Source organism: Syngnathus scovelli, chromosome 10 (assembly GCF_024217435.2).
Source record: "Syngnathus scovelli strain Florida chromosome 10, RoL_Ssco_1.2, whole genome shotgun sequence".
NCBI classification, from domain to species: domain Eukaryota; kingdom Metazoa; phylum Chordata; class Actinopteri; order Syngnathiformes; family Syngnathidae; genus Syngnathus; species Syngnathus scovelli.
Window position 1 is genome coordinate 5,625,212 of NC_090856.1, and position 15,129 is coordinate 5,640,340.

General features: G+C 42.5%; 1 protein-coding gene across 1 annotated transcript; it reads left to right on the top strand.

Annotated features, from left to right (window-relative positions):
- The first annotated feature begins 7,543 nt into the window (after positions 1-7,543).
- LOC125968144 (uncharacterized) lies at positions 7,544-10,205 on the top strand. The gene is made up of 4 exons (XM_049719270.2): positions 7,544-8,017; positions 8,414-8,692; positions 9,047-9,322; positions 9,774-10,205. Exons 1-4 carry the CDS (start codon positions 7,675-7,677, stop codon positions 9,977-9,979), a joined length of 1,104 nt encoding a protein of 367 aa, XP_049575227.1. The 5' UTR covers positions 7,544-7,674; the 3' UTR covers positions 9,980-10,205.
- The last annotated feature ends 4,924 nt before the right edge of the window (positions 10,206-15,129 follow it).

A 15,129-nucleotide genomic window follows, 5' to 3' on the forward strand; every position in this document is an offset into this window, starting at 1 on the left:
TCAAACTCTATTCATTCTATTCATTTCAATGTAGAATTTTGATTTGAGTCAAGGTACCATCTACTTGTTCACAACTTCAAGTTGTGCAACACTGAACTGGTGACGGCAGATGTGTAGGAGGTTCAGGGAATTCTTTATCTCAGACATTTCTCCTAAGTAATGAGCTGTGACTCGCTGCGCCAGCATTACTCGCTATTTAGCGTTCTGATGCGAAGCATTCATCAATCACAGCGCTGCTATCCGTATCTCGCAATCCTTCTTAGGCTCGTGATGAATCCGTGGTTAATCCAAGGCCATAGTTAATCCCAGCTAGGGGGTCTGGGTTTAGGCTACTGGGAACATGCTCGCTCCAACAAGAATAAAAACTGACAGTGAGTAAAAAAGACCACTTGGCACTTAAAAATAATGATAATCAGTTTTGAGAAAGGTTTTTAACTTCTATTTATACACCCAGTGTATTATATATTTTTTATATTTATTGCAGCATTTGTAGTATATCGTACTGATAGCTTTTGTTGATATTATATATTGATTACTCGAAATATGTATGCCTCTTTTTTCTTGAGGAAAACAAAGGGCATACCTTGCAATTAATGGCGTTCAGAAATTTATGAAAGAGGAGCCACTATTTAAGGAAATAAAATATATTGTATTTTTTTTTCCCCTCTTCTTCTTCTTCTTATTACTATTATTTTTTTTTTTTTTACTACCTAATTTTGTATACAGTGTTTCGTGATTGGTCAAATATGAACCCTGGCATGCCTTCACCTGACTGCAAAACATTTTGATGTGCATATATTGTTTTAGGCTGTACTCACATATAGGCCATTTGAAACATGCTTGAGCATAATTAACACTTAGGGCTCCGTTTTTGTAGATGCGGAAATGTCAACGTATCCTGCTTTTCGCTGTGTGTGTCCTTGACGATACGAACTGCGAAATGACAATTTGGTGTTTTACTCTGAAGTGTCCATTGTTTCTTAATGCAGCATGCTCATCTTTTTTTAAGGCAACTATCATTCTCTTCATTGCAGCGTACAATGAAGCTTTCAAGACCCCACTTCAAGCACCCTTTCCTGTGGGAAGTTCAAACTCTCAAATTCAAATTACAAAACCTGCAGATTTAAATTCTTCAGCCTCTTAGTGTGTCCAATTTATTTCATGTTAATCTTTCAACGCCTGCTCTCCTTGGCAGCCTTTTCCCGTTACCTCGCAATATCTGATCAGCAATAATCACGATAAGCTTTTTGCACTCTTCTTTTTTTTTTTTTTTTGGGTAAATCCCCCGAGTCTGCCCTGCTCCCAGAGGAATGTGTGTGTGAGCCTGTCCCGGCTTGTTGTTTACATATGAATCTTGCTCAATACTCAATTAGTGAAAGTCCTTGTTATCGTTTCCTCTTGCGCTTTTACAATTTGTCGGCGACAAAGTCATGTTCACGAGACACAAATATAAGCAATGATCCGCTTTTCTATGGTTAATTATTTACACTGAGATGTTCAAAGGTTCAATGAGGACTTTGGTGAATTATTATTTCCTGGAAATCCAAAATAGCCAATTTTCTCACATGCCATCACTTTCCCAGCTGTTGAATGAGAAAATGAGTCCAACATTTTCACTGGCACTAAGTCTTCATGTCATCTGTGGGCGACCAAGAAATCCTTTCACTTCCCAAAAAACGATCTGTTAGCATCAGTTAGTACCGCTGCCATTTATGGACAAGATCCTCTCTCAAGCTAAGCGAGAACACACAACCACTTCTTCCTCCATCCCATGTGTGCATATTAGATGTTGCGTGTTTGGTTTGGCATGTCCTCAAGATGCTCGAAGCTACTTTTGTGTGTGCGACATGAGCCAAGTATCTTTCTGGGGAGATGAGTGTCAATGAATAAAACACGATTACGGCAAGATTTAACAGGTTTGACCGACTGTGATAATCATCTATGAATACTGCACAATTGTCAGAGCTCCACTTGTGCCCATCCGAGTGCACACATTTCAACGGAGTCTTGTTGTGGAAACTTTCACTTGTCAAACCGCAGCTGGAGGGCATCTGAGGCCGCTTTCGGTTTCTCATTCTTACATAATCGCTGATGTGAATCATAAGAGGCTGTCTTTTTGATTATATCTTTACTGCTGCTTTGTCGGGTGAAATGAAGCAGAGATGTGTTCATTTGTGTTTATTGTTGATAAATGTGGTTTGGTAGTGCATCATTTGGGAACCAAAATATTAGAAACTTTTTTTTTTTTTTAACGTAGGTGTCGAAGAAATTTGATCATTTTAATGTCCATTTGTTTGCAAATGGAAGAGCGCTGTTTTTCTTTTCCACCGATGGATATTCCGCCATGGTTTTAGCAAAGATGTTTTTTTTTAGAACGACTTTTTAACTTGGCACTCCAGTAAGTTGAGCAACATTATCTGCTCTTGTGTTACTGATCGAGATCCGGATTAGACCGTTTAGGTGTGCCTAATGGGGTGGCCAGTAAATGTCTAGTCTTGTTTATCCATTATAGTGGACTTCTTTGCATCCTGCTCGGAAAGCCCATTTCTGCTCCAGTCCAGTCACGTGACACTTTTTAAAAACATGTTTTGTCTTTTTTGGCACGCAGAGGAGCGAGAAGGGGTTAATAGTCCCTGTGCTTTACTTAGCCCTCATAGGTCTTGACATCACTGGCATGCTACTTTGTTTTTTTGTTTCGCAATTCATCCACGGCCAAATAATGAGAAAAGAGCTGACGGCAAAGTGGGTTTCTTGTAAGGACATGCTGTCACATCCCATTTGCGACGTGGTTATGAAATATTACACCTCCACGGTGGCGTCTTTAACCTTCAGGTCAATCCGGTGCCGCCTTCGCTTGTAATAAAAAACAGCTTGGCGAGACCACACCGGAGGTCGTTTGGATGAATGTTCTAGGTTGTGTCTTTTGGGGAATTTGTGCTGTTTACGCAAGTCCTGCCAATAATCTAAGCTCAGCGTGACTCGGCGGGCGTCTCAGTGGTCTACTTGATAGCGAATTTAAGTATTGTTGACAAATTTGGTTTCTTTTTGGTGGAGCGGGGGGAAATGACCATAAAAGGAGATGGTGCCGAGTTTCACCCAAATTAACTCAAAGAAAATGGAGAACAGATGCTTGTGTGCTTAAATGGAAAACAATAATCTATTCTCATTTTATTACCAAGTATAATTGGAGCATGATTACAAAAATACAAACATTTGATGGATTTTCAAAAACAAATGTGCACCTATTTACAAAGTGGTTCCTTCCCATATGTCTCACATACAATACGAAATGCATCTTGTTCACAAAGTTAAGCTCAAAATGATTCATAACCTGACGAAATTGTGAGTTAGTGATTAAAAAAAATAATATATATTTATTTTAATGACAGGTTCATTTCTGCCAATGATAATTAGCGCCACGCTGAAAATAGTCTTTTTTATTTTAATTTAAAAAAATCTATATTCAAACCACTGGATGTACATAAGTATATTTGAAAAGGAAACTACAAATCAATTTGGCCACAAATAATAAAAATTGCATTTCTTCCCACAATGTCTGTTCGTCTTTTGCCAATTTTTTTCGTCATTTCCAGCAAAACTCTCATTCAGCAGATAGAAATTCACTTGCGCTCCAAGTGTGTCCAGTCTATGAATCATTTTGGCTCCAAGTGTGCATTGACAATCCAAAGCTGCCCAATAGTGGCTCATTGCTTGCAGGCATTCAAACATCACTAACATAAAAAGAAAACATTTAAAATTGTGCTATAGGTGTCTGAAATGTTATAAGCATGAAATACATTCTTTGTCAGTGACAGAAACTGGCAAATTTACATGCGCCTAATGTGCTCCGTGTGCTTCATGATGAAGATCTTCCAAAGCCTCTTGAGTCTCCTTTTGCTTCTAGACAAAAAGTTGCGCAATGAGTTGCCTTTGCATGAGACATCATGTGCATCGCTGCTTAATTCCTTGTACCTAATTCTGAAGCATCATTCTCAATCTCACAACCTCCATCAACTCCTGGACCCAAATATCCTCAGGATTGGCACAGACAGTGCGCTTACGTCCGGACCTCTTCTTCATGGTAAACCTGCACACACGCACACACCGACATCATCCAACATTTGACTCATTCCAAATCCAGAAGGTCATTTAGTTTTCCATTTCTTGATGCCAGATGATTATGGGTCGCAATTGTGCGGCTGAAATGAAAACAATGAGCTTACGAACTCACACAACAGCTCTGATGTTGCAATCGCCATCTGTTTCCTGAATCCTGTAGCTCTGAACCTTTTCCTTTGTCTTCGTCCTCATCCGAAGCACATGGCCCAAGCAGCAGTCACCGTAAGAACCTGCACAAGGAAGGTCAAGGTCACACGGTAAGATAATCAGCAACAAAAGAAAACCCATTAAGCATATTTGTTGATGTTGTGAGAACAATTTATATCAGACAATGTGGCAATTAACCCCCCCCCCCCCCCCCCCCCGGGACAATTGAGAACCTTCGATGAACCTAACATGCGTGCGAGGAAGACATGAAAACTTCACACAGGAAGGCCTCAGGTGAGAAACAGAACCTCTTAGTTAAGACGCAAACATGCTAAACACGAGCCTGATTGACTGAAAAGTAGCCTTAAAATACAACAAAGAAAATGATATACCACGTAATATGACTCCCAAAAATATATGCATGCTTTGTTCAAGTGGTGTGAATCATGTAAAAGGAAATACAATAAATTACAAATAAAAAAATATAATAAAATTCAAAAACGGTGTGAATCATGTCAGAAAAAACCAATAAATTACAAATAATTTTTTTAATAAAATTTAAAATAAATAAATATCAAGTGCTCATATTTAAACTGACATGACCTTAATTTGAGGTAAAATTACACGCACACGGTGCCAATCAAACATTTGGACACGCCTCCTCGTGCGACCAAATGACAAAGTTTGAAACGGACGGCTGTGACCCATCGTAAATGTCAAGCCCCAGTCTATCTATTTATCTATCAATTTCCATCTTTCTTTATCCATCTATTTTTTCCGTCTCCTCGACTTCAATATTTCAACACATTTAACGCCTAACGAGCACAGTAATTCCACACCAGAGCCATTTCCCAACCAAGTTTAACAGAAGAATGTGAATAATCAAAAACAGATGCGCGTGTCAAGAGAGCCTCAATTGCACCAAAACTACGAGTTAGTAAATTCTGCAATCAACAAGTGGTCCAAAACCAAGCATTTCACTGTCCTAATCATCATCTCCCAGCCGATAAAGCCTTTGGTCTTTGAAGGCCAAGCATGTGTTTCAGCGTCGCTCTTACTAACCTTGTGCCAGACACACTGTGGTGCAGAAGAGCAGCACCAGGAACAAAAGTGCTTGGAATTTCATGTCGACTCTCGCTGTTCTGCTTGGCTGTGCAGGAATAAAAGACAACGTTGGATTAAGGAGAATAGACAAAATGCTGTATCTCCACTACAAACCAGAATCATGAAAGTCCTTATGATTTTTTTTTTTTTCCCAGCTGCTGCTGCATGCAATGCATTTGTTTTTGAATTTTGGATGGATGCAGCGCACTGAGTCCCAAACGGAGGAACGTACCTGGTGAATTTTTTTTCGCCGCTTCACTCAAGGTGGCCTGCCTCACAACTCTCTGCAGTGCCGAGGTGGGGCTTTGCACTCTTATTGTGCACATGTATTGTAACCGCCCCCCCCCCCCCCCCCCCCCTCGGACACACAAACATGCCTTTGCCACTCCTCCTCGACGCAGCACGCACCCACTTTTGCAAATGCGTAGTTGAACATGTTGTGCAATAGTAATTGGTTTGTAATACAAGGTCAGCCAACAGTGTCAAAGTATAACTACTCTCATTGGCTTCCAGTAGAGCTTTAGTTGTTGTATATTAGTATGTAATGCGTTTTGACATGCATTATGTGGAAAAGGTAAAGAATCCTGACTTGGTGGTCACTTCATTCCCTGGAAAGAACTGATGGAATCCAGATGTTCACAAGAACTGCTGACGTGGTTGGACTTATGTATTCAATTGTCCGTTGGGAAAGTTTGTTCGAAACAATGACATTTTGGTTGATATCTCGCCATTGTTATGCAACCAATCAAAGGAAGGGAAAAAATGCCAAATTCATTGTGGGCTAGTTAGTTACCTGAGGCTGCGAGCGCCAATTTGCAACCTGATTGGTGAATGAAACGTTCTCATTGCGAATGTAGATGAAGTCATGAGCAAACACTTGTGATCCTGAATGCCTGGAGGTAGATACGGTCAGTCACACGGTGCTCGCACAGAGAAGCTCAAATTGGATCGTTTCCAAACATCATAGACACCCGTAAACACTGTGCAGCCATGACAAAGAGACTGTTGAGAATAAACTAATACAAGTCTAAGAATTTAAATTGGTTTTAAGATAGTGTTTAGCAAAAAAAAAAAAAAAAGAAAAAAAAAAAAAAGCCCTCCTGGCTTTGATTGCTCAACATCCATCCCAATTTTTTGGTGTCTCCCAAAAAATAGCGCCCGTCCTGAGCAGGCCCTCGAGTGAGCCCCGGGTTTCCTGACTGGTTGTCTTCTTGGATGTCAGGAGGCTTAACTAACTCATTGTGTGCAAAGAAGTTCTTTGGTTGGATTGAGTCCATCTGCACATGTTGAATTTCAACTCTATGGAATGAAAACAACAACAACCGTCAGTTAACTTGACTCAAATAAACCCGAAAGCAAGTTTTGAGTTTCATCGATAATACGAGCCCTGAAAACCCCATTTACGTACTCCCCGACTTTATCTTCCAACCCTACTTTGAAACGCTATCCGTGGCTTGAAAGTTTCTTTGGTGCAACGGATGGATGGATGGATGGATGGATGGATGGATGGATGGATGGATGGATAAAAGAGAGTGACAACGATACCGTATCATTTAGAAAATGCATCATTGCGCGTAGACGGGGGACATCTGCTGGTCACTCGGTGCACTGCTTTCTAACGTTTTTCATCAATAGCCAGGCAGGCACTCACTACTCACTCGAGTGGCAAGCAGTAAGAAGCAGAACATCTGATTGGCTCCCCCGTCCTGTGATTGTTTCAGTACAATCTTTGTTGTTGTTTTTTACAATACAATTGTTTTGGCAGCACTTGCTTCCTTTCACATGGTGGCCTGCTCTGCATTGCTGACCCAATCATGTCAAAGTGATTCTGAGATTAAGACGTCCAGAACGCGTGGAAACGGAAACAAGCACTGCCACCAATTGCGCGCCACTAAAATGATTGAGAGGGAAATAAAAAATCCAATCCACGATGCAAAAACAGTCAAAAAGAAAAAAAGCTTGCGCCTGGTTGGTTGGTTGGTTGGTTGGTGTGTGAGCACGATGGTATTGTTTAGCTTTCCAATATTTGTTGCTATCGATTCGAATTTCCATTTTGCTATTTTTCACCACTTTTGTGTGTGTGTCGTTTTTGTTGGACCAGCAGGCATTTATTTCCGTAACCGGATGAATGTACTTTGATGGTCTTGTTTTTCCATTGCTACTTGGACTCAGAAAGACGAGCACGCGCGCACGTACAAGCGTACGCACGCACGCACGCAGCTTTATGGCGTCCGCTCATGAGAAGTTTGAAGGCCGCTTTCGAAGCTTCTTACGCGATCGAAACAAAGCCTGCGAATCCAGCCAATGAACAAGCAACGAATATGTGCAGACTTTCAAAGCCTGACTTTGATGGCTGTGACGAGGCCGATGACGGTCCTTTGTTTGCTTTGCTCAAGACGTTTGAGCTTTTCTCGGGCCGACTGGCGGAGTGTCTTCATTTGCGTTGGTTGGCTCGCTCGCTCGCACCTCTTCACACTTCCAGCTCCGGCTCGGCTCGGCTCGGCTCGCATCTCTTCACACTTCCAGCTCCGACAGACAGCAGTCAGGCAGACTTCCGACTCGTCTTCGAGAGCCACAATGAAGCTGGACCTCAAGCTACTGTGCATGGCCTTGGGCCTCGTCCTCTGCCTTGGGGAAAACGCGCAAGGTACGGCCGCTTTCTCGATTCTTCTTCTTCCGTTTTATTGTACATTTGATTGAACAATCGCACAGCACACAAATATTCAAGTTTCCCATTTTCAGAACGAACCGATCTATACTACAAAGCACGACTTTGGAAAAGTAACACAGAACTTAATCCATTTGATCGAGCGTCACGTCAGAGATCTTTGCTAAGCATGGCAATGTACGTGCACTTTTCTGGTTCGAAACAAGCGACAAGACATGGATGGATGTTATCAGCTCAAACAAACAAAACGAGAAAAAAATCAAATCGGAACAAGTGGAGATGAATGATTGTCTTTCTGTGAGTGAGTGAGTGAGTGAGTGAGTGAGTGAGTGAGTGATACTTTGGCCACTATTGCTTTTTTTTTTGTGCTGCCAGTGACGCCATGCGACCACGATGGAACAACTACTGACAAGAAGTGCCAAGGCAAGCGGGGAGGAACGGTCGCCTTGAAAGCCCATGGCACTTCCACCGGGACTGTCAAATGGAAGAAGGAAGGAACCCCATCTACAGATATTGAAAACAAAGATGGCGAGTACGAGAAAACCGGAGCACACGACTCCACCCTGAAGATCCTAAACCTGAAAGGCACCTCCAAGGGAAAGTACATGGCCAGCGAGGGCGGCATCTCACCAGCGCAAAACTTCATCGTCGAAGGTTTGATGTTGCGCGAAAAGCCGCCGGCCACATGAAGCCTTTTCTGCACCATTTCTTTCCCACAGGGCACATGCAGACAAAGGCACAATCATGCACGTCAAGAAATGCATTCCATTTTCCGGTGAAAAGTTGGCAAAATATGCCCCAAAAGCGCTCCCAAACTCCAATTCACTTGGCTTCCAAAACAATTAAGCAAACATTAACTCGGTTTGGTCCAAAATAGTAACATCTCAGCATCTTTGACCTCAGCATCTTTGACTTGCTACTTTGACCAGAGTCTTGTGTCCTTGTACTTTGCACGGAGAGTGTGTGTGTGTGATACTTTGGCCAATTCTCCTTTTCTTGTGCTGGCAGTGGCAGACTGCTTTGGCGCGGCGACAGACGTGACGTGCGACGGCAAGCCGAATGGTGAGCTCTGGTTGAAAGCCATTGGCGCTAACACCGGGACTGTCACCTGGAAGAAGGAAGGAACCCCACCTACAGTTATTGAAAACATCGCTGACAAGTACCAGAAAACCGGAGCACACGACTCCACCCTGAAGATCTTAAAACTGGACGAGGACACCAAGGGAACGTACGAGGCCACGGAGGGCGGCATCACTCCAACATCACAAAAGTTCAAGGTCCAAGGTTTGATGTTGCGCGAAAAGCCGCCGGCCACATGAAACCTTTTCTGCACCATTTCTTTCCCACAGGGCACACATGCAGACAGAAGGTGGCACGCCAAACAAATGTCAACAAATGCATGCAATTTTCAAGAGAAAAGTTGGTTGCAAGATAAGAGCTCCAAAATTCCAGTTGGCTTCCAAAACATTTGAAACCTCTCCACTCATGTGACACATTTGACACACAAAAGTTAGTCATCGAGCGACACATGCGACCAAATTTGGTCTTTTCATTGTGGGAATTAACCCATTTAGCACAGCTTTTATAAGCGCTTTAAGTGTGTTAGGAACTTCTTTGACCGTCTCTGATTCTCCAGAAATTTGGCGAAAATCAGAGCACTTCGCCAGGCGCAAAAGTGTGCGGCAAGTTCAAATTTTGACAGCTGACGTTTTCCAATTTTGTTTCATCTGTCAAGTGCCGGCCAATAGTGCCAATGCCGGCAAAGGCAAAAGCGACGTGTCGGCCACCAATGACAGTAACGTTGTCGGCGGCAGCGGCGGCAGCGGCGGCAGCGGCGGCAGCGGCGGCAGCGGCGGCAACGGCGGCAACGGCCTGTCCTACTCCCCTGCTCTGCTGGTGATTGTCACTTTGGTCCAACTGCTGCTTCAGCTGGCCAATTAGAAGACAGCGAGTAGGCGCGGCGAGCGGATGAGCCCGCAAAAAGCATCGCCGACCTCGTGCCACATGCAAGTACACATGTACCACCACTAAGTTAATAAGTTAAAGTGAAGTTAAAGTCCGCAGTAAGCATATGGATTTTTTTTTGATTGAATTTGATTGGCTGGCTGTCATTGTGTGTGCTTCTTTTTGCTCTTAAGTCTAATAAAATAATAAAACCCACCACGCACGCGCATAGTCTTTGTCCTTTTTCTTCCCTTCCGGAGCGCTTTTCCCTCACGCGCGGCACTGCAGGCGAGCTGGGGCTAATAAAGCCTACCATATCATTTTTTTTCTCCACTCAAGTCAGTTTTTGCATCTTGAATTGCATTCTACAAGTACATGAAACATATTGAGGAAGTTACTTGTGAGAGCCAGTAGAGGGAAGTCTTGTCTAACAAATAAACGGCTTGTGTAAATAGCTGCGGGAAATATCAACTCGTGTTTTTATTACATTTGCCTGCAAAAAATATGGCTGCAATTAACTCTAGGGGGATTTATATCTGGGTGGTTTAAATGGCAAATGACATCAGAAGATGAGGTTTATCTACACTATAGATTGTGTAGGCAGCATATAAACTCAGACCCACAAATTTATAAAAATCCCTGCCACAGTTTGGCTTTAGGCAGAAGTGGTTCTCCTCAACCAAAGTAATCAAGCTTGTTTACCTGCCGGTTTAATTTGGTTCGTTTAAATGAAAAATAACATGCTCACAAGCGCCCACTGCTGGCCAATTTAGCTCCATAGGTAAAGTATTCGGAATCAACCATCATGAGACTCCCTGACCTCTGCTGTGCAATTTTAGTAGAAAGTAAGAGCGTGAAAAGACAGAAAGCTGGTACACTTAGCGGCAGTGAATGCACAAGCACACGTCCACTGATGAAGAATTAGAGCGGGGACAGATAAATAGCCACAGGCTGTCAGAGCAGCGCCGGCAGAGCGACAAAAAAATCCATTTGGATTATGACTCCATACATAAAACCCATTTTCATTTTTCACAGCCGCAGTTGGAATAACAAATAGATAGCAGGTCAAAAGAAAACAATGACTGAATTGAGAGTCTTGGCTCGGGCGTCTAACTTAAAACCACAGTGAAGCAGCAGGCAGGCAGGCCATGAATCGGAATGAGCAGGGCGTCGTTGTCACGTGACAGATCGCACCGACTAATTGACTGGAGATAAATTCATTTACTTCCATAAATTCCACTCTCCACCGCTTAAATTTCATCAATCATTGAGAAATAAATGGTAAACTCATAGAGTTATGGAGGATGTTTATTTACTCACTCAGTTGCATTCGTACAATTTCAAACCATTGTTCGGAGTCGTTTTAACAGAATGTAGGGCTGTGAATCCTTATTGGTACACTACTGCCTCTCACAGGTCACTCTTGGTACTACAACAGACATCTGGCTGGGGGGGGGGGGGGCGAGTTACTTTAGTGTGCCTTTGATTAATACTCCGTGTGTGCGTGCGTGTGTGTATGTGTGTGTCAGGTGAGGTGTGTTAAATGGGGCCTCCTCGCTGTATGCGTTAATAACAAAACACCCTTGGAAGGTATTGATTGGCCAATCTCATTCCCATCTGTCCTTCGAAGGCTCCCTTCATCATTCTGGTCCAGGAGCGCCCTTCACCCAAGCGCTTCCTCCCGCTGCCCCCCAATGGCTCCCTCTTTAAGCGCCACCTATCACTCCCACCTCGCTGTCAGCCCCTCCACCATCATATGCGATCCGTGTGAATCCTCGCCACAGTGATTGTCAAGTTCGGTTTGGTTCCGGCAAAATTGGCCAAGGTCAACAAAAAGGCATTTGCATTGAACACGCATCTATATTAAACAACATTTTTTTCCCTTCTCTCTGACATTTTCTGGGGTACCTAATGACTTTATGCATTTTTTTTGTACGTGTCAAGAATATGTATTTGACTACTTGCTCTTTATTTTGGGGGACACCAACACATATTACATAACGTAAAACACATTGTCATATAAAGCAGTTGACCATATGTCATTTTTTTGTTTTCATGCCCAAAAAAATAAAAACAAGGAATAAAACACCAGACAAGTTTTAACAGGTTTTTAATGTTTATTAAAATAATAATAATAATAAGAGTAAATTTCAAACCAGCGGTCTAATGTGAAATTGCAGTAGATATACATACACATATTGTCATATAAGGCAGTTCATATGACTTCAACCAGTAGGTGCCGGTAATGCCCATTGAAGCTGGTGCCACCTCGCCGTTAAACAAAACGAAGAAGAAAATGACATAACTTCCCGTTCACAAACGAGTCGTGAATTGCATTTCCTGTTCCCAAACTGAACGGATCTACAAGTGACCGAGTGATTTGCATTTCCAGTTCATCGCGACAACGGACCAGTGAGGGAACGAATCCTGACTTTCCAGTTCGCGAACGAGTCAATGGCTCAACTGCCTTGTGATGTGAGTCACCCCGCTCACTCTTTGTTTGATCTTCTGCCCTCCGGGAAGAGGTACAGGAGCCTGCGCTCCCGCACCACCAGACTCACCAACAGCTTCGTTCTCCAGGCTGTTAGGATCCTGAACTCTCTTCCCCCTTCTGCGTAGCGTCCTGTACTTTTTGCGCTATATTCTGGCTCTCTACTGTATGCACAATGAACGGAAAAAAAACCCGAATCACTTTAGGAAGTGATTCGTTCACTCTCGTTCACTGAAAAGAGTCGTTCTTTTGAATGAATCGTTCACTCACGATCCAACACTACGTTACAATGCTTTCCAAATTAATTTTCATATGGGGAATACCAAGAGCGTTCTGGTTTATTCCTTGCTGTCGCAGTTCTACATGTCGTCTTAAAACTATTGGAGCCCTGAGGACATGCTAACCACTCTTGCAGTGTGTTGCCCATAATAATTTTTGTTTTGGTTCATTTGTAGAGAAACTGTTTACTGCAAACAAAAAGTGCTCTTAAACGGTGACACGATGTCAACACGACTATTCTTGCTCACGATTCCTTCTCGCACTCTCTTCTCTATCCTTGGTATGTCCACCCACGCTGTTTTCTCACTCTTCACACCAGCACCATCTCTTCCTTCATCTTTTCCAGCTGCCATTTTTCCTCATCTCTCAGCGCTTCGAGTCTCCTTCCTCCTCTTCCAGAACCATCAAATGAAGATTAAAGAGCCTTCACTCACTCTCTCAGCCACATATACACACACTGAGACGCACACACACACACACGCTCCCTCAGGAAAGCTCCACACAATTATGTCTAGAATGGGATTCATTCTCAGCCTTCAACAACTCATTAAGCGCATATTGCAAATTGTATGTTTCAGCAGAAAGCATTGATGAGGAACACTGGCAGCGGCGAGCTTCTGGGGAGGCCAGAATGATTCTCAGGCGTGCTACCACTTCATTTGCATTTCACATATACATTGAATGTATTTTCAGTGTACTGGCAATTGGAGTTGGGATGGGGGTGGTGGGGTTGAGGTGCATATGAACCACACAGTGACCGACAGGTCGAATATTCCCTAACTATTTTATTTGCTCTCGGCATTGCGGTAAAAAAATAAATAATGATAGACACACGCACGCATAATTTATGCAGTTAGCGGCAACACTAGTTTGCTAGTCAAATCATACAATGTCAAGCTTGGGTAATTTGGCATTACACACTGAATATACATCCAGCATAGTTGTACTAACATAATAGAGTTAACTTTTGATTGACACCCTCATCTATCATTTTAACAATCGACACTATTTACTTGCGTTAAATGCAAAAGCGAGATGTGTTGTTTTCACCTGGCATTTATGCGCTTATTACAAGCCCCGACGGAATATACAGTACATTTGACACTATGAATAAAAATACAGTTTTAGGTCATGCTTGGCACACTAGCATCTACGTTTTGAGTGAATCTCTGAAATACACTATTTGATTATTCTTATTGCCATTTTTATTTTTTCCCCCTTAACTCTGCAAATTTTGTTGGTTTTATGCGTGATGAAAAAAAAAATCCTGGGACATTTGTATTAATAATTCCACCCTCAATATTAGTTCTCTCATCAACATGTTTTTTTTTTGGCATGTCTATCCTAAACAGACCCACAAAAAACTGGAGAAAAAAATTCCCCCCAAAACAGGAAAGAATGTTGCTAATTTGGTTTCAAGTGGTCATTTAGCAGTATTTGACAATTTTGGTTTTAAGCCCTAAAATATGGCCCACAACTTTTATTTTGGCTCCTGGTAGTGAGCCAAAGTCTATAAACTAGTATGTTAAATATTATGAGTGGGAGTTTTTTTTTTTTTTTTTTAATCTGGTCTCTATATCACCGATTGTGTGTGGATCTGGAACGTATCCTCCATGATAAACGACTGGTTCTGTTTGGCTATTTCCAGCCATCCTGCTAGAGATTTTGTCTGATTGTTAGCAACCATTTATACAAGCCTGATGGGCAACATGAAATACGAAAAATGTGAGCTTTCATCATGGCGGCGACGTTTGATGACTCGCCATAAAACACGAAAACTCCAATAAGCGGCTCGGCAAACGTCTCGCGTGTGATGAAAGTCTCGCCCCGAGGAGATTCATAGATGCTCCCACTATGCCCAGAAATGTATGTATGTAATAACTCCACTCCTGACACTTGGTTTCCTTCAAATACTTGCACAACGTTGAATGTCGTGCAAGTGAGGGATGATGAAAAAAATTACGATTCCTTATCTTTTGGTTTGTATTTATTGTCGGGCTTACTATTAATGTGCTGGAAAGAAACAGTTAGTGTGTCTTGGTTGCATCCACACACTCTTACATGACGCACAATGAGTCAGAGTCTAAAATTAGCATCTCCTTTCCAAGGACTGATTTAATTGAAGATGTTGCATGGGATAGGTTAACAGCATAGTTAGCACAGCTTGATGGAGCACAAAGAGGGAGAGAACATTCATTCGGCAGCAGGTCAAACGATGAACGTTGCTCAGCTCCGAGGAGACCGACATTTAAGAGTCGGCATTACTGCAACACCCACCCGGTCGGTGTGTGTTCTCAACTTGAAGTAAAAAAAAAATCAAATAAAAATTACAAATATCGTTGCAGTCAAACGTTATGGTTTGATTCGAATGTTTGTT

What these genes read in the sequence shown, in the direction of transcription:
- LOC125968144 (XM_049719270.2), top strand. Translation starts at nt 7,675, where the DNA reads ATGAACAAGCAACGAATATGTGCAGACTTTCAAAGCCTGACTTTGATG. An exon ending in CCTTGGGGAAAACGCGCAAG is followed by an intron (nt 8,018 to 8,413) that starts GTACGGCCGCTT and finishes TTGTGCTGCCAG; the next exon opens with TGACGCCATGCGACCACGAT. An exon ending in ACAAAAGTTCAAGGTCCAAG is followed by an intron (nt 9,323 to 9,773) that starts GTTTGATGTTGC and finishes TCATCTGTCAAG; the next exon opens with TGCCGGCCAATAGTGCCAAT.